At 41.8% G+C, this 24,879-nt stretch overlaps 1 protein-coding gene across 3 annotated transcripts in view; it reads left to right on the top strand.

The window, feature by feature from the left end:
* Positions 1 to 2,442: 2,442 nt before the first annotated feature.
* The window catches only part of KLHL13 (kelch like family member 13), an 81,706-nt gene continuing 59,269 nt past the window's right edge, over positions 2,443 to 24,879 (top strand). The window contains exons 1-3 of one of the 3 annotated variants that reach the window (XM_015626611.1): positions 2,443 to 2,505; positions 5,986 to 6,079; positions 19,875 to 19,933. In XM_015626611.1, coding sequence (XP_015482097.1) covers positions 6,035 to 6,079; positions 19,875 to 19,933 — 104 coding nt within the window. In that variant the 5' untranslated portion in view covers positions 2,443 to 2,505; positions 5,986 to 6,034. Of the gene's footprint in view, positions 2,506 to 5,985; positions 6,080 to 12,608; positions 12,674 to 19,874; positions 19,934 to 24,879 lie in introns of those variants that run through there. The other 2 variants (XM_015626615.3, XM_015626616.3) reach the window with 2 other exon arrangements.

Here is a 24,879-nt window from a genome sequence, read left to right as displayed (position 1 = left end):
ACCTGACAGAGAGTGTACAGCAAATTTCAGGTGGATTTCTTGCAGAGAAATACATAACAGGCATCAAAGCTTTGTAGAAAAGTATGCTTAGAACAAGTTTTAAATGACAATAGAATATCTAAGCAACCCTAGTACATGTATTTTCAATAAGAACTCCTTAGTGAGAGAGCCTAAGTCTGCTGAAAAGAGCTTTGCAGGTCTCCCCTGCACAGCTGGGCTCCTGGGGGCTTCCAGATGCCTGCTGCAATTTGGTGCTGAGAAGTCCCAGCTAAAGACCAGGAAAACTTGCCTGGTTTTTAAGGTGGAAGAACACTGGACTGCTATAAATACTCGATTTATTTGCCAAATCCTTAGTTAAAAAAAAAAAAAAAAAAGAAGAAAAAAAGGAATATTCAACTGTGAAAGGAGATGGAAGCTAGGCTTTAAAAAAACACTTTTTGCCAGGTAAATGAATAAAGAAGATCAGAAGTTTCTGTGCTGTTGGAAGTGTGGGCTTGAACTTGGGCAAGAGCCCATGTAAAATGTGGAGACATTACTTTGCCTTGTGATACAAAAGAGCAGTAGGGAAAAAGAAGGAATATCTGGAGTGGCATGTGTTTTATAGCTACTGTCCATCTAAATGGCAAATTTCACTTCCTTTTCCAATGGAAAGAAAGAAGGGAAAAGGTGAAGAACCCACTGTTGCAACCTTCTTTTTGTAAAAGGTTGTGACTGAGCACATTCCTATACTGGAGTTATTCTATTTGGGAGCATTTGTGTAATACCTTTATGTCACTCTGTCCATGTCTCTTCTCAGCAGAGATGAATTCTTCCTGAAGTTTTGTAAAGATAAGTCAAGACTGGCACTGGCTCATGTCAGAGGTCATTTTCAAGGACATGAGTTGGAAAAATATACACAAAAAATGTTTTATTCTGCAAGTGAGATACTGATTTTCTTGTCAGCTTCAGAGTAGAGGTGAATTGGTTCCCTGTGCCTGAATTTGCTTCAGTTGCTCTCAATGATGTGAGGAGAACAGAAGTGAACCCAAAACTGCCCATAGCAAAATATGTTAGAGAGTTACTCAACCAGGATATCTTTTGCTCTGAGATTTGCTTTGATAAGCCAATGCCAAAAAAAAAGGCCAGATAAAAATGAGGTTTTAAAGCGAGTGCTGTTGGACATTCACAAGTCTCAAATGGTGTGTTATGGTCTCATGGGCTGTTCAACTTTTCCTCCAGGGTTAAAAGCATGAGGAGCTGGTTGCCGCCTTGGCTGGAAGGTTACTATGGCTTCATAATTAGTTTTGCACCAAGTTCTGCCCTCAACTGCATTGCTAAAATTCCTATAACTTCATTAGGGTTGACTGGGTTTAACTAAGGCATTATTTGCCCTAAGATTACCTGCAGTCAAAAATTTGCTGAATGTTGGGCGTTCAGTAATTAAAGATGTGTTTACAGGAAACAATACAGGCAGAAGGGCAGAAGAACAGCAGTTACCAAATCAAAGAGGTGGCCACATGAAAAAGAGGAGAGGACTGTGAAGAAAATTCAGTGTTATGGGAGCAGGTGAAGCAATTCTGAGCTTTTCAGGAGCCAACACTATGGTTGGGAGAGCAGCTTGGGGCTGGCCTTTCACTTGGTAATCCCAAATGAATCCTCTGGAGAGCACAAGAAGATGTTTTTGTGTATCTGTCACTTGCATTCCCTAAGCCACCAAGGACTTGGCAAGCAGCCTGCCAGTGTCTGAGAGGGGACTACAAGGGAAACAGAGAGGGGCTCTTATTTGGGAACTATAGCGACAGGACAGGGGGAATGGCTTCAAACTGAAAGGGGTAGGTTTAGATTAGACATTGGGAAGAAAATATCTACTTTGAGGGTTGTGAGGCACTGGCACAGAGAAGTTGTGGATGCCCCATTCCTGGAAATGTCCAAGGCCAGGCTGAATGGGGCTTGAAGCAACCTGGTCGAGTGGAAGGTGTCCCTGACCATGGCAAGGGGGTTGGAACTAAACAGTCTTTAATTCCCTTCCAGCCCAAACCATTCTGTGATTTTATGACTGTTGCTGCCTCTTTCTGTCCCTGCTGTTCCAGCAGCTCTTCTGATGTACCAAGCATTTCTTCTGATGTACTGCTGGAGACAAGACCTGCTGGCAGACATGCTACCCCTGTGCATTGTGGCCACTTCCTCTCCCCTCTTTTCTCTCCCCCCCTTCCCCTCCCTGCCCTTCCCTTCCCTTCCCTTCCCTTCCCTCCCCTTCCCTTCCCTTCCCTTCCCTTCCCTTCCCTTCCCTTCCCTTCCCTTCCTCCATCCTTCTCTCCATCTCTCCCTTTCTCTCCGTCTCTCCCGGGGCTCACACAAACCACGCCCCCGTGGCCCCGCCCTGCGCATGCGCGTTGCGCGCCCGCCGTGCGGGTGACGCGGGCCGGGCGGGGCGGGCCGGGCGCGCGCGGGGAGCGGGGCCGCGCTCGGTGCTCGGGGACGCTCCGGAGCGGGGCCGCGGCCGGGGCCGGGCGGCCGCAGCCGCAGGTGAGGGAGAGGCGCGGGGACCCGGCTCGGTTCTGTCCCCCTCGGGGCCCGGGGGCGCTGCGGGGCCTCTGCGGCCGCGGGGGGAGCGGGGCCGCGCTCAGCGAGCGGCGCGGGGGGGCTGCCCCGAGGCTCTCCCGGGCTGCTCGGCGGGGCTCCGTGCGGGCGGGACGGGGCCGGGCTGTCCCGGCTGCGCTTGAGGGGCGGCGGGCGGTCCCCGCTGTGCCGGGGGACGGTGGGGGGACCCCGCTGGGCGGGGAGGGAGGGCAGACGAGGGTGCCCCCATTTCAGCGGGTACCCAGCGAGGGGTGCGCGGTGCCGGGGCAGAGCCGAGGTGCGCCGTGCCCGGCGGGGCAGGACGGGGTCCGGCAGCAGCGGGGTCACCGCCGGGAGTGGCCGGGGACACGGCGGGAGTGTCCCGGCCGGGGTCGCGGCTGGCGGCGTGTGCGGACCGGGCTGCGGCGCTTGTGCCGCTCGCAAAAAGTATCTTTAACTCTCCTTTTCCAGGCTTTGTTGTGCAGCCATTGTAATCGTTCTCTTCCTTCACCCGGCCCGTTCTGCTCGTCAGTGTTTATTGTTCCCTGGTCTTTAAATAGCCTGGATGAGGTCGGGGTGCAGGAAGGGGTTTTGGGGATTAGTTCTGAGATGCAGCCATTAGAAAGGGGACGTAGCTGTAGGTTGTGATTAACTTGTCAGTTTCCTCTTCTCACTGTTCTCATAAAAATTAGGCCAAGCTCTGTTTTTAGTAGGTACTGTTCAGGACTTTTCGTCTCCGAATGAAAAGCGCGATGCCAACTTAGAAACTCTAGGAGTTGGCTCGGCTCCTTTGTATAATTCAGGAGACGCAAGGTGCACATCTTTTTCAATTTTGTATGGCAAAGTGCTCTTCAGTTTGGATGTTTGAGTATTAATGAAACTGATGCTGTCTTGGACCTGCTGTGAAATCTGCATCAGAAATACTTCCCTTACTCATTTAAATACGCCTCATACATTTGAATAGAATGCCACAGAAGAGTTTTCCTTATGCTTTCCCCAGTGAGCTACACATAGAGATAATGCTAATGAATAACCTTCAGGGCACTCTTCCCACTTCTCTGATTTCATGGTAGAGCTTGTTCTGCAGTCCTGTTTAATACTAGAATATGCTGCAGAGTGTTGATAGTAAAAAAAAATTGTGTAGTAACTTGGATTAAATGCTGTCCCGAATGCACTTCTTGTGATCTCTTTGATTCTATAATTTCAAAATTGTGCTTCTAAACATTTTCCTTCACTTTTAAAGTTCAAAAAATTGTAGTGAGGTGCCAGCACAAATTAGCAAGCTGCTCTGCTTCAAAGAAGCAAGACTTCTTCTAGTGAGCCAGTGACACTAGGTGTCAAAAATGAATTAAACTGACTTTGTCCCAGCCAGCTTTTTTATCATTATTACTTTAAAGAATTTCTTCTGCTCTTCTGTAAAAGATTCACTAAACCGAATGTCATCTGAGGCCGTAGTTCAGCTGTACCTGATCTGCAGCAGGAATAGTGGCCTGGAGACTTCTGCAATTCACGGTGTCATTGGCACAACCTCTGGTGATCTATGAAGCAGATCAGCAAATGTACCCAGCCAGAAGAAAAGGGTTATGCCCAGACTCCCTGATCTGGTTTGCAGTGGAGTTCCCCAGATGCCAGCAGAGCACATCTGTGGCGGGATGATGGGCACTGGGATCGTCTCTGGCAGCCGTGGGGGCAAAGCAAGGCAGGGAGTACATGCAGCTGATATCGCTACCGGGGCAGCATGTGAGCCTCAGAGGGGAAGTGAGATGCAGCTGCTGCTGGAAGGGTTCTTTTGCTGGCACATGACCTGTCTAGAGGCACAGTGGGATTGTGCATACAAAGTAAAGCCTTGCCTTTTCCCCCTCAGTTCCAGGCCAGGTTGGATGGGGCATTCAGCAACCTCCTCTAGTGGGAGATGTCCCTGCCCATGGCAGGGGGCTTGGAACAGGATGATCTTTGAGGTCCCTACCAACCTAAATTGTTCTATGAATTCTTGTCATAAGCATGGTTTTATTTTGTTTTGTTTTCCAACAGGCTGAGAAAAAATCTGGAGTTCTTAAAAAAAAAATCAACAAGCTATCTCATATTGAATGTATCTCAGTGTATCACGATACTGGTTTGTGTTTCTTTGACAATGGTGATCAAGCCCTGGTTGTTTCGATCTAAAGGTATAACCTCTGTTGTGTGAAATCAGAGATCACTGAAGTTACCTCCAGGGCTTTATGTTCTTGGTGTGGTCCAGCTGTTAGAAAGGGATCATTAATCAACACTGCAAAGAAAGTGTTGCTAGAGATTCCGAAGGAATCTGCAGTGTGTTCAGTGCTTCTGCTAGCACTATTTCAGCTCCACAAACACCACAAGCAAAGCTGTCAGAAGTGCTTGTGTTTTCCATGGTTGTTGGGTTGCTGAAATAGTTGTGATGCCTAGTATATGGCTTTTTTTTTTTTTTTTTTTCCCTTTACTGTTTTAGATGATATGTCTGTGCTGGCAAAACTTTCTGTGAAACTTCACTATGGCGAAAATGGAACAATTATGAAGTGTTTTAGGAATAGCAGCCTCAGAACATATTCAGTGTTTGGCTGTTTCACTGTATCAATAGTGCAGAACTTTCCTAATGACTCTTAATAGCTTATCAGAGTTGATTTTGACAGCCTGGGGCTGGGTTCACAGGGATGGGTGCTTTTATCACAGATCTGGCATAGTGTTTATGGGTGTCAGTGTGAGTGGGAGGTAAAAGCTTAAATAGACGGGGCAACATATGTTCTGCTTTCCTTTCAAGGTTCTCTACTTTCAGGTTTTTTTTTTTTAATTCTCACAGCTGTATTGTATTGTCAGAGTACTGACTGGAAACATTTTCATGGTTTTCTTTTTAACTATTTGTGATGCAACAGGTTTATTAAAATTGTGAGATTAGAGCTTTGTGGATAAATTAGCAACACTGCTGTAGAATAAATTTTTCTCTGTATATTGGCTAGCCCTAAGCAAAGTGTCTTTGAAGTAATTAAACAATGTTAGATTGTAGTCTCTGGGAGCAAAGGAATGCTTTCAGTGAGCATTCAGGGGAATTGAGAATTTTCCCAGTTTTATCTGAATTATGATTATGAAATTATTCATTATTATGAATTATTTTCATAAAGCTTTGTCTCTGAAGGCCTTACTCAGTAGGAGGTGTTTTGGGGTGCAAGTGTGCCTATGCCAGGTAGTACAGACAGATTATGTCCTGTATCAGGGGGTTCTGACGAGGGAACCAGGCTCTAAGTGCATTGGGGTGGGAGATATAGGGAATTGGAATGTGTGACCTGGTGTTGGTGACAGAAGTGTTTCAGAAGTGGATTTCCTGAAGATAGCTTTTGGATTTTGAGGCTGGAAGGGGTCTGTTTGAATCCAGGAGGAGCTTGAACATGTGACAAAATTTAAACCTGACTCCTTTAATTGGCTTGTGTCTTTCAGAAGCCTAATTAAGAAAATTTGGGTGATTTTCCATGTTCAGTGTCCTGTAATGAATTTGATGTCTTCGATGCCTGTTCTGAGAAGCTGTTTTCAAGTGAGTTGGCTGTACTACTTTTTGAAGAATGCCCCAGCTACTGATTTGTATTATTGATGTTTTTGCTTTAAACTTGCTGTAGGAAATATGTAATTTGATTTCTTTTTGTGGAAACAGTGCTTTGTTAATACTAATGACAATGGTCATATGATTCCTTGGGGCTTTTGTTTTACCTTCTTTGTGACTGATGCAGCTGCTTGGTGTGGTATGTTCTCTAGTTGTGAAATGTGAGATTTGTTCAGCAATGCCAGCTATTCTGCTTGGTTTCTTTAATGTGAAATATTTAAAATATTAACTTGCTTGTGTACAGGAGAAAGTACAAATGAAAATAGCTTGTGAACAGAAGTTTTGCATTTAAATCAGTTCTTAGAGCTTTTGCTATGACTTGCAGTTGCTTAAATTTGGGGGAAAATTTCAGACCTTTCTCCATTTCCTTACTAAAGAGCATCAATCTTACCAGGTGCCCTGTGCCTGCTTGAATTGTCACATTGCACATTTTGCTAGACCCTCTCGAGGGTCCCTTCTCTGGAGAGGGCCCAGTCAGTGATGCACGTGGAAGGCAAAACTGCTGCTGTTGTGTGCAGGTGTGGATGGGACGAGAGCAGAACTGGCTGTCAGTAGGCAAAGCAGCAGGACTATTTACCCATGATGTCAGACACTTGCTTTGGCTCCTGCCTCCTGGCATATGGACTTGTTTGTCCTGCCTCTCAGAAGTCTCTTTATTTGCCTGAAGTGGGAGGTATAAGCTGCTTTAGGACAGAGGTCCTGTCTAAGCTGTTCCACCTCGCAAGAAGAAAAACAGTTGGCACAAAGCTCATGAGAATGTGTTGCATGGATCTCATGATTAAAACTAAGGATGGGGTGATTTGAGCGCCTATCCTTGCTTGCAGGACTTAAAAGTATGTGTTCTAACAAATATTGCAGTGCTCAGCTACTCATCATGTGAGTCTTGTTATGAATGTTAATTTCCATCTTTGCAGGGCAGTGGGGGAAGTACTTTGTTCCCTTTTTCTTGGTGAGGAAAATAAACTCATTTTATCAGTGTATTATTCAGAAATTGCAGACCAGGATTTAACATCTTGACAAGTGAAAACCATGGTGCATGGTAAATGAGCTTAATTCACACCATAACCATCTGGTCAAGTGCAAATTGTTACGAAGAAGGTGCCATGTAATGAAAAAAATCAGCAGAATGAGTGTGATTATGATTAAATATTAGAATCTTATAGGCTGAAAAAAACCCCCAAGGATAAATGTGAATTTCAACCTGGTTCTTTTTTCCTGGTTGTTCTTTGGGGTCTCCATGCGAGTGGTGTATTCTGGTTTAAGTTTTATGTGTTCCACATGCATTTAATTTAGTACTGTGAGAACTTTGATTCCTTTGAATAACTGACCTTATCTGATAATACTAATGGGAGGGTACCCAGCAGTATGTTAAGATGATGATCTGAAATACCCAGCATGTTTTTACTGTACTGGCTTTTCTAAAGTTGAACCTCTGGTTCTGTCATACATCATCACAGTATGCTTTTTACATTTTGAAATAATTCTGTAAGAAAACAATGCAAAATACTGCTTTTAAATTTTAAACTTCCTCATGAACTTGTTAGGGATTGAAAATTAAGCAGAAGATTTACACTTAGACAGCAAAATCTAATGCTGGAGGCTTTGGGGACAGTTTGGTGCTGCAGGTACTTCATCAGATGTGCCTCTGGGTGGTCCTGCCCTGTGCCTGATCTCCTGCTGCAGCTCCGCTGGCAGAGCTAATGCTTGAGTGATTGCAGGATGATTTCTTTCATGCTGCTTAGCTCATGGGAAACTTACCCACTCAGTAATGGTTTTATCAGTTTGCTAACTCACCCTGTGGCTGCACCTTGCTATTGCTGTCACAGGTAGAGGCAGGAATTGTGTTGTCAGGAGGTGAGTGGAGAGAAAGCAGCACGGCTTCTCCCAGCAGATGCTGGGGATGAAGCATCAAACTCAGCTCAGCAGGACCAGGGCATTGCTCCCACTTCAAACTTGTCATGTTTCCAGATGCCTTTAAAGAGCTCTCCCTGGGATTGCTGTTCTCCAATTAGCTTTCCATCTGTGAGGAAGAATGATCCATGTAACGCTTAAATTGATGTTTTCAGGTAAATGTTTATATTAAAGCAGAAATTCTACACTACATTAAGGAAGGGGGAAAACTTTTTCTCAGTTCTGGAGGATTCAAACACTGACCTGCATCCTGGTGACAGATACCTGGCTGTTGAAGGGAGCAGGAGGGAGAAATGGCTTGCTTTTCTGCCTTGTCAACTTCTGGCTTCTCAGTGCTTGACTCTCAACCAGCTTCAGTGTTACAAACCACATGGTTCTGGGCAAGTTTATGGCTGCCCACAGATTTTGAATAGAATTGAGGAAGTGAGTAGCACATCCGTTATTTAAAGAAAGCTGCAAGCAGCACTAGAATCCTACAGACGTGGGCATGTGTTCTGTATATATATATTTCTCTTTTTTTTTAGAAGCTGATTATCCACCATGGTGCCAGAACTGTAGACTTGTGCTAATAGTTTATTCCTACCACCCCCCTATCATCCTTCAGCTCAGTGTTAGTAACTTTTTGAGTAGTAGCAACTATAAGTTACAAAATACATGTGAGGTTGCATTGCTGACACTTAGTAACAACTGTATTTTACTGCATGTTTATGTTGGAAGCTTTTAACAGTAACAGTGTTACCACTTTTGCTCTCAATAATGTTGAATTTATGATATAGCAATGATTTTATGGTTAGAAATTTAATCTGGGCTCTTGTGTTTGCTGTTCTAAGCAAAGCTTGTTTTTATACAGCGGAATTAAAGTATTTCCACCAGGGTGTATGTCCTATGAGACATACAAACAAGAGACTTTGTGAGCTTACACATTGAAGTTAGAAATTAGGAATCAAACGCTTAAACTACAAATGAATTTAAGGATAAATCTAGATAAATCAGCAGTATTAAATTTACCAGGTTGCTTGAGCTGCCTTACGATGCTCCCTTGGTGGCTCTGCAAATCTGACCAGTCTATTGTTGGTTGCTCACATTTGTCGTGGGGAAGTGTCAACATTCACTGTCATTTGTTCCTTATTAGGCTTGGGCAGTACCAAACACTGAAATCTGTAATAATAAAAGGACTATCATGGGGGGTTTTGTGATCCAAATGAGACTTGGTGCCATATTTTACTCCTGAGTCTGAGAATTTAGTCCTTAATGTCCTAACAGAGTTCTGTTTTTTAGAGGATAAGAGTAATGAGATGTTCATTTTATCACCTGTCTTGGGGTTGGTAGAAGTGTTGTTAGCTCATCACTTATCTCAGTGATGTTGATGGTATCACTTGCTACAAGAGAGCCTGGCCTCTATTTTTGCTAATCTTTTTCAGGAATGGTTTAGTACCTTGTCTTACTGTAAATTTTGATATGTGGACGAGTTTGCTGTGAGACTCTAAATGAACCATGGCTCATTTAAAATAACCTCCCTAGCACTTCCCTTTAGAAAGAAGGTAGGGACTCTGAGGTTTTGTGTTCCTACTGCAATTCCTTATAATTTTTTTTTTGTAGTGTTCTAGCTGGTATGTCTGTCTGATGATTATTAAGAGCCACAGTGATGCATCATGACCTTGTTGTGATAGTGCCTCCTGTGTGCAGAACAGAAAGACAGTTTCTGTTCCCAAATCTTGCTATGCTGCTGTAGTCTTTCTTCCACTTGATTATTTTTCTGGTGTTTGGTGGCAGTGGGTGGGGCTGGGTAGGACTGTATAAAGGAACAGTTATCACTGTTGGTAACACCTTAGTAAGCAAGCAGTCTAGCCTGTGGTGGGAATATTTTTCTCTTTCTTGTTGCCTTAGGGTGATGTGGTGGGCTTTACCAGCATCTCTCGCCTTCCTCCAAAGGCACAGGTTTGTGTGAAGTATTATTGTATGTGCTCACCTGGCTGTCCTGTCTCATGAAGCTCAAAGTTACGTCTTTTCTGAGAGAAAGGGCTGAGCAGATGTGCACTGGACTTGCCCTCCTCTTAAAATTGATTTCTTCGGTGATAATGAGTGTGCCAAATGCCCTGGCTTCTTTTGGGATGACAGCAGGGATTTCTTGTCTGCTGCTCTTTCTCTTGCTGTTGGCTATCACTCCTAATTTGTAGGAGGAGAAAATATTTCAGTAAGGGGGTTGTAAACTTTACCTCTGGCAGCTTAGACATTTATGTGAGCTCTTCTGCAGAATGTCAACCAAAATAAGCTGGAGTGGTTTAAACAGCCTAAATAATCACTCTTTGTATTGGTTGATCCTGAGTAAATAGGTTAGAAAGTACTTAAGAGCAGCTCAGCTGGAGCCTTATGGCAGAGAGCAGGGACAAGCAGCCAAGGGTGCTGAGCTTTTCCATGGCACAGCTGTTCCTAGAGGAGGAGATCCAAACCTAGGGCAGAGATTCACAAGCTAAAGGGCTGCTCGGAGGCAGAAGTGTGGCTTCTCCTTGCAAATAACCCTGCGATTACAGCTGAAATAAGAAAATCCCACTTCATCATCCTCATGGGGAATGAGGGTATTTTCTGGTTAGGCTGTAATGATCTGCTGGTGTGGAGTGAAAGAAGTGATTAAATTTAGACATATTTTGTGTGGAAGCAGGGGATGGCAGTGCTGGCACCCTTCTGGTGGTGCTGCCAGGTGCCAGGGCATGTGGTGTGGGGCTGCTGGGCAGCAGTGTCTTGTTTTCCCCATGTGTGTACAGAAGAGTCCATGGTATGGTTGCAAGCAGCTCCCACTACTAATTCAGATTGTTTATTCATTAGTAAAATTAATGGTAGGAGGGAGTTGGGCTGGAAAACGTGAATGTGCAAGTAAGATGTTGCGCGACGATACTTTACAAGGAGTCAGGAATAAATAATGTCAGAAAAAGAAATGGGAGGAGCTAAAAATGAGCTGGTCAGAGGAGAAAATTCTATCTTTGTATTGACTTTATTGTTTCAGTGCCATCCCAGATGTGTCTAACAAGTCTGACGTTGTCTGAGATTGTCATTGCTAAGAGCCCTCCACAAGGCCCTGCAGTGTGGTGCTGGTGTGTGGCACTGGAGCAGCCTGACACGGCTCTGCCACCCTGCAGGTGGGGAAAAATGTGCTCTTAGGGCATGGGGGGAGCTGGATCTTACTCCTAGTTTTAAAGGAAATAAGCCACCAGAAACTACTTTCTAAGTTCATGTCTTTCTGGCCTTCTTCACCAAAACAAACTGTGCAAGAGGCTTCCTGGTGAGCTGTGTGTGTCATTCCTGACATAATGGTATTTTAGTTCTGGAGCTTGAGTCATTCTGATTGATGCCATCCATAGTTGTGCATACATAAAAGCAAAATAATTTGTCACATTTTAAGGAGGAGTGTCAAAAGCTTCATGAATTAAGACTGCCATAGCCTCTCATTTTCAGGTAAACCCTTTGTTTTGGTTAAGAAATTTAAATGTCCCATAGTGCTTCTGATCCATTTTTATTGGTTAACCTGCATTTTCCTACGTGATTTTGTTGTTAATATTGCTTCATTGTTTTAACTGGATGCATAATTTGATTGGCAAGGGCTTGTAATTAAAAAAATACTGTTCCTTCATTGAACTGTAGAAGTGACCCTCACTTACTGGTGCTAACAGTGTGAGAATATGGGTTGCTGAGTGCAATGTTTCCATTTTTCTTCATTTCTGAGAGGAAATGCAGAAGAAACGAAAGCCAGCAGCATTATTGCCAGCATTTCTTCACCCTGCGTTATGTTAGAATGAAAATTAAAAAAATTAATGCCAGTGCAAATAACAGCACTGTTGATTGCTCCTTGTGTTTGGGGGTAACTGTCTGCTGTTTCCATTTCAAATTGGTTGTGCTATATTTTCAGCATTAAAAAGAAATGCGGTGTCTCCTCTTAAATCCCTCTAGCCCATTGTTCATGACTGTAAGATGACTTTTCACTATAACTTTGTGCTATTTCAGCTCTGCTGTGACTGGTGCTCCCTGTGCAAGCCCAGCCAGAGCTTCCTGCTGTGGTAACAGCTGCTGGGGGAATTTGTGAGAAGGGGGCTTGGGGTCACAGTGCAAGGTATTACTTCTGTTAGGACTTTTGTACCTCCTGTGGCTTGTATGCATTTTGTGATTGACGTGAAATGTGGCTGTGATTCTGAGACAGTGATTGCTTGAGTAGCTTCAGAGGAAAAATTAGAGCTGACTTCTTTTCTTTTGTGCTTCTGTTGAAATTGATTTTTATGTGGAGCTGTGATCTTGTGGGATTCTGTATGAAATGTTCCATCACATGGAAAAGAGCAGGATGCCACAGATTTTTAGTGAGTTATGTGAACTTTCCCTTCAGGCAAGAAGCGGGGCTATCCAATTTTCCACTAGCTCTAGAGACAGAGCTCAGAGGGCTGCAGAAGCCAATAGTTAATTCTGTTGGAGATGCTGTACCCTGCAGTTCTTTAAAATAACATGTACAGTAGATAATAGTGTGCAAACGTGTGTGACAATTTTTTTCTCTTCCCAAACCTTGTTCTAGATGTCAAAATTAACCTGGACTACTTGGGAATGGCGAAACATAGCCCTGGGATCCTGCCATGAACAGTAAGAAAGTTGAGATACTTTGTGTATGCAAATAGTTTTCTTTTAGCGACTAAACCCCAGTGGAACCATTCCTGTGGAATCCATGTGGAATTCCAGTGGAATCCATGTTCAGTTAACACCAGCAGGCAATGTGTTGTGTAGCTCGGTGTGGAGGTGCTCCCAGCTCTCCAGACAGAGGCAGCACAGTAGGGCAGAGGGGTGGATCAGCAGGGGAGCATTCCTGGGGACACTGCAGTGGGGAAATGGCTGCAGACAGCATGGCATTGGAGGTGGGAAACTGCTATGGGTGGAGCATTAGGAAATGACTGAGGTGGTAGCTGAAGGATGTTTTCCTGTAATGTGTAATTATACTGTGAGACACAATTGTTACCTGGTGTATAATTATATCAAGACTCCATTGTCATGGGCTATCTTCAGTGCAAATTGGATTGAAATGTGATTAGACAAATTAGTGGAAGGAAAAGAGTGAATTTTGAAGTGCTCAAGGGTGAATTCCTGATGCAGTTTGTGGAAGGAAGTCCCTAAAACCCTGGCAGAGGGAAGCTTCCAGAAGGCAGTGTCCTTTCACTGTCACTGCTCCTGAATTGACTGCTGTTAGACAGGTAGCCTGGCTGATTAGGTCTTCAGTCTGAGCTTTCCTGTCTGACTTTTGTGTGGTGCTTCTCTTATATGAAACTGAGTATGTAGCAGAGGTTGATTAAACAGGTGATGTAGCCAAGAAAGCAAGGCAGCTTTAAAGATATTCTTGAGTGTTGATCAAAATATTCAGATATTTTTGTGTTGTTGGTAGCCTGAGACTTCCTAGTTTGAGGAATACGTAAATATTCATATATGTACATGCTCTGTATTCTTTACATAGCCTTTTCCAGATGTTGCAGTAGACATCCTTAAATTAGCACATTGAAAATTATTCTGATTAATTTTCCCAATACAAAATAGATGACTTGAGAGACTGTGTGGGTGAGTAACACATTTGTGAATTGTCAACAGTGTCTGCAGAAAACTTACACAATTTGTCAGCCTTCACTGGGACAGAAATTAGAAGGTTTTGTATTGTTACATATAATAATTTGGATGTAGTCCATTGGAAATCTCTTGAAAACTCCTGTAATCTAAACTCTTCACAGCAATGTAAATACTTAACGTGCAAATGTTCAAATGAAAAAATATTTGGTTTTGGTTTAAAAAGCTTGTTTATATACTTGAGATATTAGGCACTGTTAATATCTCGAAAATATCAGGACTCTCTTTTGGTGAATAAACTATAATTGTTCAATTCTTGTAAATCAAATGTAGATCATATGTTCTTTATTAGGAAAGCTGACAAAGACACAGGAGACTTAGTGCTTTGTTCAAAGTAGGCTATGTAACTCACACAGATTCTTCTAAGACTGATTACTTTTGGCTTTCTGAGAAGTTTGTTCAGCTTACCTGAAAAAGATAAATTTATATATTTGTAGAATATTGAATGGCTTTGAAATTTTTCCAGAATGCAGCTAAAGCTTCAATTTACTTTTTCTGATTGTGGATTGTCTGAGCTAACAATTTATGCTGTGTTGCTCAGAGGAAAACATTCCTTCATTTTGAGCTGTCTTATTTAGCAAATTCACTACTGTTCAGACATCTGGAATGATCCTGGGTTTTTTGTTCCCTGCCAATCAATTATCTAAAGATTGTGTGGCTTCTCTTCTGGCTTTCCTTTCAAGATGGTTATTGGAGTTAAAAAAGCTGGACTGTTGTTGTACTGGTGTTAAAGATCCTTGTGTTTGGGAGGTTCTTAATGTCCATTTCTAGCATAAGTATCATCAGAAATCCAAATCTCATTTTGCTTTTAAAGCTGTTGTGTTAGAAAATACCTGTGTGCCACTAACTAAAGCTGAATAACCAACATGTGAAGCATATCTTACTCAGATCTCATGTAATTTGTGAGGCTTATGATAAGGCAGTGTGTGGTGTGAGCTGTGTTGTGCTCTGGGTAATTTCTGACCTACTGTGTCCTGAATTGCCAGTTCAGTGTTTGTGCCGTTTCAAGGTCTGCTCAAAAAAGCTTTAGAAAGAAAATAAAACTAATGCCTTTTAAGTTGATCTGCAGCCTGGTACTCCCTTAGCTTCCACCTTTGCCCATAACAGCACTGCAGAATTAGGAAGCTTGCTGACAGTGATTGGTCACTGGAAATCACACTGACTAACTTGATCTAGGAGCATTCTTCTCAGGCCTTTATTTGCATGTGTAGATTTTTCTTCTCCCAAGGATGTAGCTTAGGAGAAGCCTCCAGGTAAAGGACATTGTTGGTGGAAGTAATGGCAGGTGGGAAGGCTTGGAGGAAGACTTGGAAGGTGGAAAGTGATTCCAAGGTGGCTTGCCATAGGGATGCTTGAATGGTAGCAATAAGGGAATACCAAGGATTCAGTTTCTCAGTGATGCAGGTGGTTCTGATATTCTGGTATGTGATACAGGAGAGGGTGCCAAAAGATTTTACAGCAGAAAAAGGGAAAATGGGCTTTAATGTTCTGTGCTTTTTTTGCTGTCATTGCCAGGTAATGTATACTGGCTATCCAGGAGTCACTTGTGAAGACTGGAAGATTTCAGTCTGCTGAAGTGTATGTGCATTGTTTCACTAGGAAGCTTCACAGGCTTTTACTTCCTGTTTTTATCACTTGTTTCCAGTCTGATGTGAACTGGCCTTTTCATTAATGCTTCCAGAGTAGTAGTCAGTGCCTCTAAATCTGTGACACAGACTGTCCAGAATGGACTTCCTGGCAAATGGAAGCAATCCATGGGAGGGTAAGACCCCTGACTGTACTGTCAGCACTCTTGGGAGATAATGAATAAAAACCTTCCTCCAGCTATAAGCACAGAGGCAGAAGCTCACACTGCCTTTAGGAGAGGGGTGGTATGGAAGCTGCTTTACTCTCTGGACATGGGCAAACAGCAGGAGCTGGGCATTGTCACTGGTAGGGGCCTGCTCTGTTGTGGCTGTAGGAGCAGCAGCAGGAGGACAGCAGCATTTTTGGGCAGCTGCCACTGACAGACCATCTGGGTGCTGTGCACAGCTCTGAACAATGCTTGGAGCTGCAGCTGGGGGTGACAGGAGGGTACAGACATTTGAGCCAAGGGCAGAAGAGACAGAGCAGTGCTGCTGTCCAGTGAGCAGAGCAGATGTGAACCCAGGTTAGTCACTAACCTGCCAGGGCATGGTGGCTCTGGCAGGGAGCTGGCTTGTCTCACACTTGCTTTCTTGTGATTTTGGGCACTGATCCCTGCTGCATCCTTGTCCCCCTCTTTGATCCCAGGCTGGGAATGCTGTGTGGGGACATGATCTTGTTAGGGCTCAAGGGAATTGGGAGAGAAGTCCATTCATTCCTTGGGACTGGATTATGCTAAGCTGTAATTGCTGAAGCTCCCAGTGTTGAGAGTGTAATATAAGGGCATTCAGCCTAGGTCTGTTAGGCTTAGCACAGCTATTCAGTATAACACAGCATTTTCTTCTTGCCTATGGTGCCATTTTAAACTACAGGTCTTTTACTTAGGTGTGATTTATTTGTGGTGTATTAATGACTCGATCTGCTTCAGGGAACTGTTTTCTCTTTCTGTATGAGTGAAATGCTATACCAAGAAGCTTGGGTTTTTTTAATACTTGAAGTATTATTGAAGACTTCCAAGTTTGCATGAGCATGCTGAAGCTTGTTTTATTTTGTGTTCTTAAAAATAGGTTGAACAAAACTTTTATCAGACATATTTTTAAAGTACATGAATGAAGGTCATTCTCTAACTGCAGTTGAAAAGCATGGTAACACTGGTTTTGGTGGGTTAGCCTTCTTCACATAATGCAATTGCAAAATTTCCATTAGGATAAGATCTGTTCTGCTACTTAGAGTTGTATTCCAACTCTTGGCTTCCTTTATGACACTGAGTTTTTCAAAATGCAGGACTTTGGCTGACTGAAGCTAATTGGTGGCTTCAGTTGTATTTTCTGTAGTCTATAATATGGGGTTTCTTTTGTGTCTGGACTGGATTTTTATGAAAATTGTTTAAGTACTTATATACTTCTGGTTTGTGGGTGGAAGTCAGTAAATTATTCTACTTGGTAATGATTATCAGGTGATAGTTGATACAGGTTAATGCTGCTCTTGAGTAATGCAACTCTGATGGCTGTTATAAAAACTGGGAGGCTGTACGAAGTTCATGCTGAAAATGCCTACATCAGGCTGGTCTGCATCTAAGATGAAAGTGCCTTTTTAGGCATATATTCTCCATATTTAGAGAGATTCTCTTATTATTGTTTCTTTAGAGGTTAAAGCCATTCTTTTAAGAGCATAGTTCAGTGTCAGATTTGATCAGTTGCTGCTGGAAGGGACAGTGCTGCTTCCTTCTCTCTCTGCACAGTGTGTGCCGGGGATCTGCGGCTGCATCCCGGAGAGCAGCAGCTCCCTGGCCCTCTGGTGGGAGGCAGCACTGCCTGTGCTGGCACTGCTTCTCCCCTCACAGCTCTTGGCTTCTGCAGAAAGGTGGCCTGGTCCAGCACAAGGTAGGCAAGGGGTAGCTGGGTGAAACTAAATAACACGGGACTGTGTCCCTCTGCGGTGTTTCCATACATTAAACCTCTTGCTCCCTAGGATTTCATGAGCACTCTGCTTTTCAGCAGTTGTGTTTTGTTAGTTTTTGGTTCAGGTTGTCTGCTGTGCTGGAGGAAGGACTGTGTTACCACTGAAGGTCAGGCTCAACCCCAGAATCTGCTTTGTGATTTCTGAGAATCATTTAAAGCTAACTTTGCTGCTGTAGGAATGATGTTTGCTGAGGTCTGGCCTCTGACATGACAAGTGTTTCTCCTGTTCCCTGGATGCTCACGTTTGCCCCTGAGGATGTGTGGGCTTGTTCCTTTAAAGGCTTCCTAGGCTGTGCCCTGCACACTTTGGCACTCCTTGGCATGTCTCCTGTCACTAATTTGCTGCTGTTTCTGAAGAGCTGGCTGTAAATGATACAAGTAACCTACAAAAGCAGTTATCAACCCTGAGTAATCTAGAGCTTCCTGACAAATGAATTACAGGCATAAAAATAAATTTCACAGAGCATCCACCACATGACTTGCATTCAGTGGTGTGTGACAATGCATGAAGTATGTTTGTTTTTTGGAGTTGGAGCTAGAAGTAGTTTAACTTCTCATGAATGCTCAGTAATTTTACATGGGTCTCAACCACACCTCTTTTAAATTGTCTTCCTGTATTCAGGCTGAAGATGGTTAGAACAAATGTAATGTTTCATATAGGAAATGAATCCTTATTCATTAATATATGTACTTCTTTTTGCATTTCTGAAAGAATGATGACAAAATATAACAACAGCTACAAGAGCAAACCCTGCAAACCAGAGGCCTTAGGACCTTGCACAGTAGTGAGAAATTCAGCTCCTGGCAGGGGGATGCTGGTTATCAGATTAGTCCTTTCTGTGGCAGAGGTATAAGCAGAGGTGTGAATTTCTGATATTTCTATGCTGGGAATGTAGAATCAACACTGAGGATGATAGAAGCTCTGTTGTTAGAGATGAAAGTTAACTAAATTTTTTCTGAGTATGAAAAATTCTATTTTAACATAGAATTTTTTTTATCCCTTCAAACTGTTGTGTAATGTAGTGGTCTCATTAGAGAAGCCTGTGTAATGTCCACAGAGTGGCAAAACAAGGACTGAGACTTAGGCACCCATCCTAATTGCTGTAACCACACTGCACAGCACATAGGGATTCACAAATAGCGGAGCAGTGATGAGAACAGCTCAGGTGATGTGGCACTTTCTGAATGCTAGTTTTGTGATGGAGGATGGATGAAACCCATCTTTTTTACTCAGCAGACTTCTTTAACAGAGGAGAACCTAGTTTATTTGAAACAAGACAATGTCCTGAGGTGTAGCAACACCAAGAGTTGAGAGCCATTTTATTCTGCCAGCTGCTGTAGTATCAGTGGGGGAGAATGGGCAAGTTCGGTGCTGTTAAACAATTCTGTTTGATGCTGTCTCAGTTGTGGCATGTTTAAAGTATTGCAAAGCACACACTGAATTTATAATTCATGCTTACAAATACTGTGTGCTATTTCCTTCCACTAAATGTCTCAGTCTGCTTCAGCAAAATAAGATTTTAGACAGGCTCTCAAATTAGGAGAGCTTGTGCCTACTCTCGGAAGTCAAAATGTTATTTGTCATGGTACAGAGCAGTTGAAGGTGAGAGGATGATTTGTAGAAACTTTTATTTTCTGTTATAGATAAACTGCCACTGTGACCTTACCTAAAAATTTGCTTTAGTATTTTAAAAGCATTGACTAAGAGAAAGGAATTTCTTCTTTGGTCTGTGAATTAATAGAAATTGCTTTAAAGAAATACCCAAGGCATAGAGGTACTAAGTTTTTGTCATTCAGTTATGCTTATAAATGTAAAATATATAAAAGACCAAAAATCTGAAGGGTGGCTCTTTTCAGTGGTATTGCATAGTTTATATTTTGCAATGTTTGCCAATAAATAAATGTCAGCAAATAGAAATGTTCCAACTTTTTCCTTGTCCCTTCAAGTGGAGGTATGATTTCATAAGCCAGAATATAGTCTGCAATCTTTCATTTTGGTTAAAGGCTGTAAGATACCATACTCTTGAGACACACACACACAAGAAAAAAAGAACTAGGAGTTTGTTTATCAACTGTATTGGATTTTAGAAATGGAAGTCATTAAGATTTTGGCCTCTTCTATACAAATTAATGTGATTACATCTTGCTTATAAATAATTTGAGCTGTTTCCCTCTCTCTTAAAAGGTGGCTTTAATGAGTCACAGCTTCCATTTTAGTAAATTGTTCATGGGATAGGCAGGCTCAGGAACAACTGGGTTAAACCAAGAGATTATTTGGAAAATCTAGGGCATGTGCTCTGTGTTCACTTGATTAGTTTTCATAATTCATCCTTGTTTCCACAGCAAAGAGCAGCCTAATGCATGCAAACAAGAAGCACTTTTCTTGCTTTTGTGCTCCTTCATCTCTGTAATTTTACCAGAGAAAGTAAGTGAAATGGGGAGATAGATAGATAGATAGATAAACAGAAACAGTGTGTGAATGTTTGGAACAAATCTTGGTTTGGGTAGTGAAAGTCCATGGGATCAGAGAGCCAGGTGCTATTTGGGGATGTCTGTCTGTGACTCTGCTTCAGTTCTTTTCTGTTTGACTACAGGTGCATGAAGAACAGAGGAGATATTTCCGCTTATCAGAGATGATGTGGAGAGACTCTTTGTGAGTAACTGACGTGTGTTTTCTAAAAAAGCCCAAAATGCTAATGTGGGAATTATTATTTTTTTTTATTATTCTCCAACTTGGAATAACTGTGCCATTTGTCTAACGGTTTCATTTGGGTCTGCAAAGCTGTGAGTGTAGAGCCCTTCATGGGAACCATGGACAAAGCTCATTGTTGAAGGAAAGAGCTGGAGGACAGAGCAATGTATGGTTTCATAAGTAATTAACCACAATCACTTCTTGTCTGTAGTGATCAGTTTACCAAAGGCTTTTGCTGTTAACTGTAAAACCCCTGACATGGTGGGTATGTGGAACCTTTAGCAGGGTTAACTTGTTACTTACAGAAGATTATTCTGCATGTCAGGTTCTTAACACTTTATAGTCCTTGTCCAATTTTGGATTGGAAATAGTAGCAGACAGTAGAAGCTTTCCTGAAAGTTTTCAGTTCTTGTCTGCTGGAACGAACAATAATATTCTGGGATCAAGCAGCTAAACCACACTCCTGAAATTTTACAGGAAAGGAAGTACCTCCATGATGGAATATAATTTTACCTAAGTACTTAAAGGATTTGCTTTTGTGGAGACAAGGCCATTTTTAGAGAGCACAATTAGGTGATGCAATGTCTTATTTTTCAGATGGAGTCCATAAAAATGCTGTACTTTTAGTGCTGTAGGCTCCTCAGCCAGCTCATTCCTTTGGAGTAATTAGTCCCAGTGTTTCCTTTTTTTTTGCCAGATTTCCAGTAACAGTTGTGAATTAAAGCAGCATGTTATTTTAGGATTTTCCATGATAGTCTTTGTGCTTCTTTTTTTTGTGTAAGTATAATATGAGTAATGTGGTCTTGAGTGCTTTCTTTTAAACCATAAACTTTGATACTCTGGAGCTGCTGCTTTGTTCTAATGATAATTATCTAGGAGAACAGTGCATTTGTGGACAACTTCAGTGCTTTTCTTGGCAAGGAAGAGCTCAAGTTAGAGGAACGGCTTTTACCACAGGCACCTTGATTTCTAAGCTTTCTGATGTTTCTAGCATTAAAGCTACACAGTGAAATTTTTTTCTTTGTTCTTTTCTTAAATTGAAGAAAAATACTTTTATTACAATAGACTAGTAATTGCTTCAACTCCTAGGTTGGAACCAGTTTGGGTTCCTACACATGGTTTGCCTTTCTTCTTACCTAGATCTAAGAGAAAAGTTAAATGGTTTTTAGAGTTCCCTCTTCCTGGAGCCTTTTCGATATTTTTATAGATATGGTTTTGTGATCTGTTTAGTAACTAATTTTTAAAAAGTCACTATTGCTTAATTTCCTCATTCTAGTTTGGCATCTGCAAATACTGCCTGATTTGAAAGCCTGTCTTGCTTTCACTCAAGAGAAAATCAGCTTAAAGATAATATTGGCTTGTAGTCATCTTTCCCTTGGCTTCTTCCCGGCTCAGGAAAGGCTGTGTGAGGATTTCTTTATAACAATCTCCTGGCCAGATGCCGGGTTCTTTATGAAGCAGCAGGAGAAATCCTTGTCCTGATCCAGCTGACTTACCCAGGAGAGAGTGTTGATTTGATTTACTCTGTTCTGTTGAAATCTCTTGTGGACAAAGTCTGTGAAGTCTTAGCTGCAGTTGGCTGAGTAGCAACGATAATATGCAATATTGTTCATTATTTCATTATTTTTAAAATAAGATCTCTTTAATATTATCTGTTTAATAAAATTGGAACTTGATAATTTTTTTTTTCTTTAATTAAACAAGAAATTTAGGCATAAATGTTCCAAGTATCAGTCTATATACCTTGAAGTGTTCTTATGGTAATGCTACAGTTATTGATAATACATATATTTTTCCTGGAGCTTATTTACAGATGTTGACTATATTTTAGTGAGGTCATTTTCAGAGAACACTTTCTGTAAAATAGGCAGCAGTTATTTTGTGGGCCTAGCATTTAATTTGTACAGATGGTCGCTGTTAAGGACCTTTTAGTTGCACAGCAGTCAGCTTTTCATGGTCTTCATCACTGGACTGGGTCAGGTTGTGCCCTGATGCTTGAGTGGATGAGGTTTACAGTCAGTGACACCCAACATGAAGAGTGTTTTGGAATTTTCTTACATTAATACTCCTCTTTGTCAGCGTTACTAGCTGCAATAACAGGTAATATCTTTGTGGACAGATTCCATGAGGTCTTACAGCATTATTGCAAGGGTGAATGTGTACAGAATATAATGGGATAAGTTGAGAATTGAATTTAGTTTTTGGTGCAGGATTGAGCTGAAGGAACTTGTTCCTTTTTCGGTTCTGCATGATCGAACCTTGGCTTTAACCTTTATACTGTAATACCTTGAGAAGTATTTATCAAATTTGTGGGCTGTATAAAGGAAATTTCTATTTGCCTGTTGCTGTTGTTATTTTGTGGTTATTACTGTGTACTTGATGTGTAGAATTTCTGGCGATAAATGGAAAAACATTTCACCCTTTGAATGCTCAAACAGCAGGTTTTAAAGGGCTTGAAATATATACTGCAGCTGAGTCCATTAAGTTAAAAAATAGCTTTGCTCATAAAGAACAAATGTACAATAAAATCTTTTCCATGTAGACTCCTGAAATCATAAACTTCAGAAATATTAATTCTTAGGTGTAGTGGATAATATTTAACATGAAGTTCAACCAAAATGCAGAGATGCACAGCATTCCCAGTGCTGATTTTTTTTTCTGGACAGGCTGAATGAGGGTGCCTTGTTCTGCTTGGCAGCTGCCCATGACTGAGTGAGTCTAATTTGTACAACAGGAAAAGGTACTCGAGCTGTGCCCTTGGTAGTCAGCAGATCAGGGGTGTATGTGGCAAGTTGGACACTGAAGGGACATGCTGTATCTAAGCTATTCAGTCTCCTCATGAATGGACTAATTAATATGTTCAGTTGGCCTTTCCTCTCTGTAACCACATAAAGCTTTATGCTCTTAAAATAATTGACAGCAGCTGGTTTCATTTTTTTTTTGATTTTTTTTTCACTTGGTAGTGAGGAAAAGGTGGGATCCAAGTCTCATGGTCCTGTTGTCTTTGTGGAGCCAGTATGGGTTTTTCTTTCGCTTTGCTGGATTTCTTATGCACAGTTTTTTTCTTACATGCAATGCTTATCTAATCAACCTTTTGTCAGCAGAGTTTATTTCATCACTGTGGATTTATTAAGTGTAGGTGATGATAAATGAGCTTTAATATGCTGAAGTTGTAGCCACAGGTGACTTATATCAGAGAAAGGCTTTATCAGGGTTGAAAAGTGCAGATGAAATGCAAGTCCTTTAGAGAACACTGAAGAGATGGGAAATCTCCAAGTTCACAAACATTTTAAGAACACTTCTAAATTTAATTGATTAAATGCACTTAGTCCAGCTAGTAATAATTTGATTAATTTCACCATAGATATGTGAGTTTAAATTTGGTTCATTATGCAAATCCAGGCATGAAAAAGTTGATCATCTGACTTAAAATTCAGAAGAATATTTCATTTAAGACAGTATTTTAATACACATACCTCAGCATTGTATAACTTCTGCTTTCTGGTACTTTATGTTCAGTGCAGTGGTTTAAGGCTCTCCTTGCACAGAGCCCTGACCTGAGGTCATCTCCTGCATGGAGAAATGGGGGAGTTTCAGGTGTCTGCCCCATCTGAGGTGAGGTGTTGGTGGGAAGAGCTTCTATCCCTGCTCTGTCTTAGACACAAGGCAGAGGATGGAAGCAGTGTCATCTTCTAGGCCATTAATATGGACAGAAAAGCTCATTTGGAGCAGATAAACTTCAGGAGTAATGTACAAAGAGAGGAGGGGCCTCAGATGACTTGTGGCAGACAAGAGATAATGGATTAAAATTTCTGTAAAAGTGTGTTGCAGCTATGTATTGTCCTACATCTCCCTTAATGTATTAACAGATCTGCTTTGAAACTTAAGTTACATAAATCTTTATGTAAAATGCGACCCTGTTTGCTTTGAAATTTTACAATGACTCTGGTATTGTCAGACTTGTCCCTCTTGGAGTTCAGTTTAGGAATTGGCCCCTTGCTGCCAAGACAGGGATTGACTTGAGAGCCAGGATGCCAGTGTACTTAGGCAGTGAAATAATCCTGTTTAGCTTGGGAACACAGAAGCACAGTTGTGTTCCTGCAAATGTTATGCAGGGCTTGAAATTGCTGAATGGTTTTGAGCTTATGGATTAGATTTCATTAAGACTGTAGAAGGGTTTTTCTTTCTCCAAGGAACAGCACAAGAGGTTTATTTTGCTGCTGTACAATGTCTTATTAAAGGTTGCAGTGGCTATGCAGTGAAGCAGTTTGTATTCTGATTTGGTACATGTGTCCTTCTGAGTTGTTTTGGGAAGTGTTTTAGGATGGTGAGGGCAAAGCAAAAGCTCCTTTGGAACTTTACTCTCTGCACATTGGTAATGTGTCCTTTGCTGGGCTGCCTCCTGCTTGCCAGGGTGTGTTTTTCACAAGGCAGGTGTTCACGCTGCTTTAGCAGCGCTCTGCATGCTGTACAAGTTAATTTTGCAGTAGAATGGTGTACATAAAACAAGAATTACTTGCACTGATTTTAAATACAGTTTTGTATTATGGAGTTCATTGTAGTGAATCCTGTTCCATTAGTCTTGCTTCCTTTTTAGTGAATGTGGCATACCTGAAATTCACTGCTTTTAAATGGCATTTCAGGAAGTCTGAACTGATCCAACATATGCTTACTCTGCCTACAGCTGAATTTTGATGAACTAACTCTTCAGTGCAATATGAAGTGTGTTGTTTTTTGGTTTTTATTCACATATCTTTCTTAAAATTTAACCTTTGGACAGTTTTGCAGAACTTATTAAAATTGCTTTTATTTCAAAGGCCCAAACTGATAGTTTGGTTGTTGATTTTTATTTTTATCTTTTTGTAGTAAGGAACAGTGTTGTAGTATTTTCAGTTAAAGAGAAAAAT

The sequence above is a fragment of the Parus major genome, chromosome 4A (assembly GCF_001522545.3).
Source record: "Parus major isolate Abel chromosome 4A, Parus_major1.1, whole genome shotgun sequence".
Classification (NCBI taxonomy): Eukaryota; Metazoa; Chordata; class Aves; order Passeriformes; family Paridae; genus Parus; species Parus major.
This window is presented reverse-complemented; position numbering and strand designations above follow the sequence as displayed.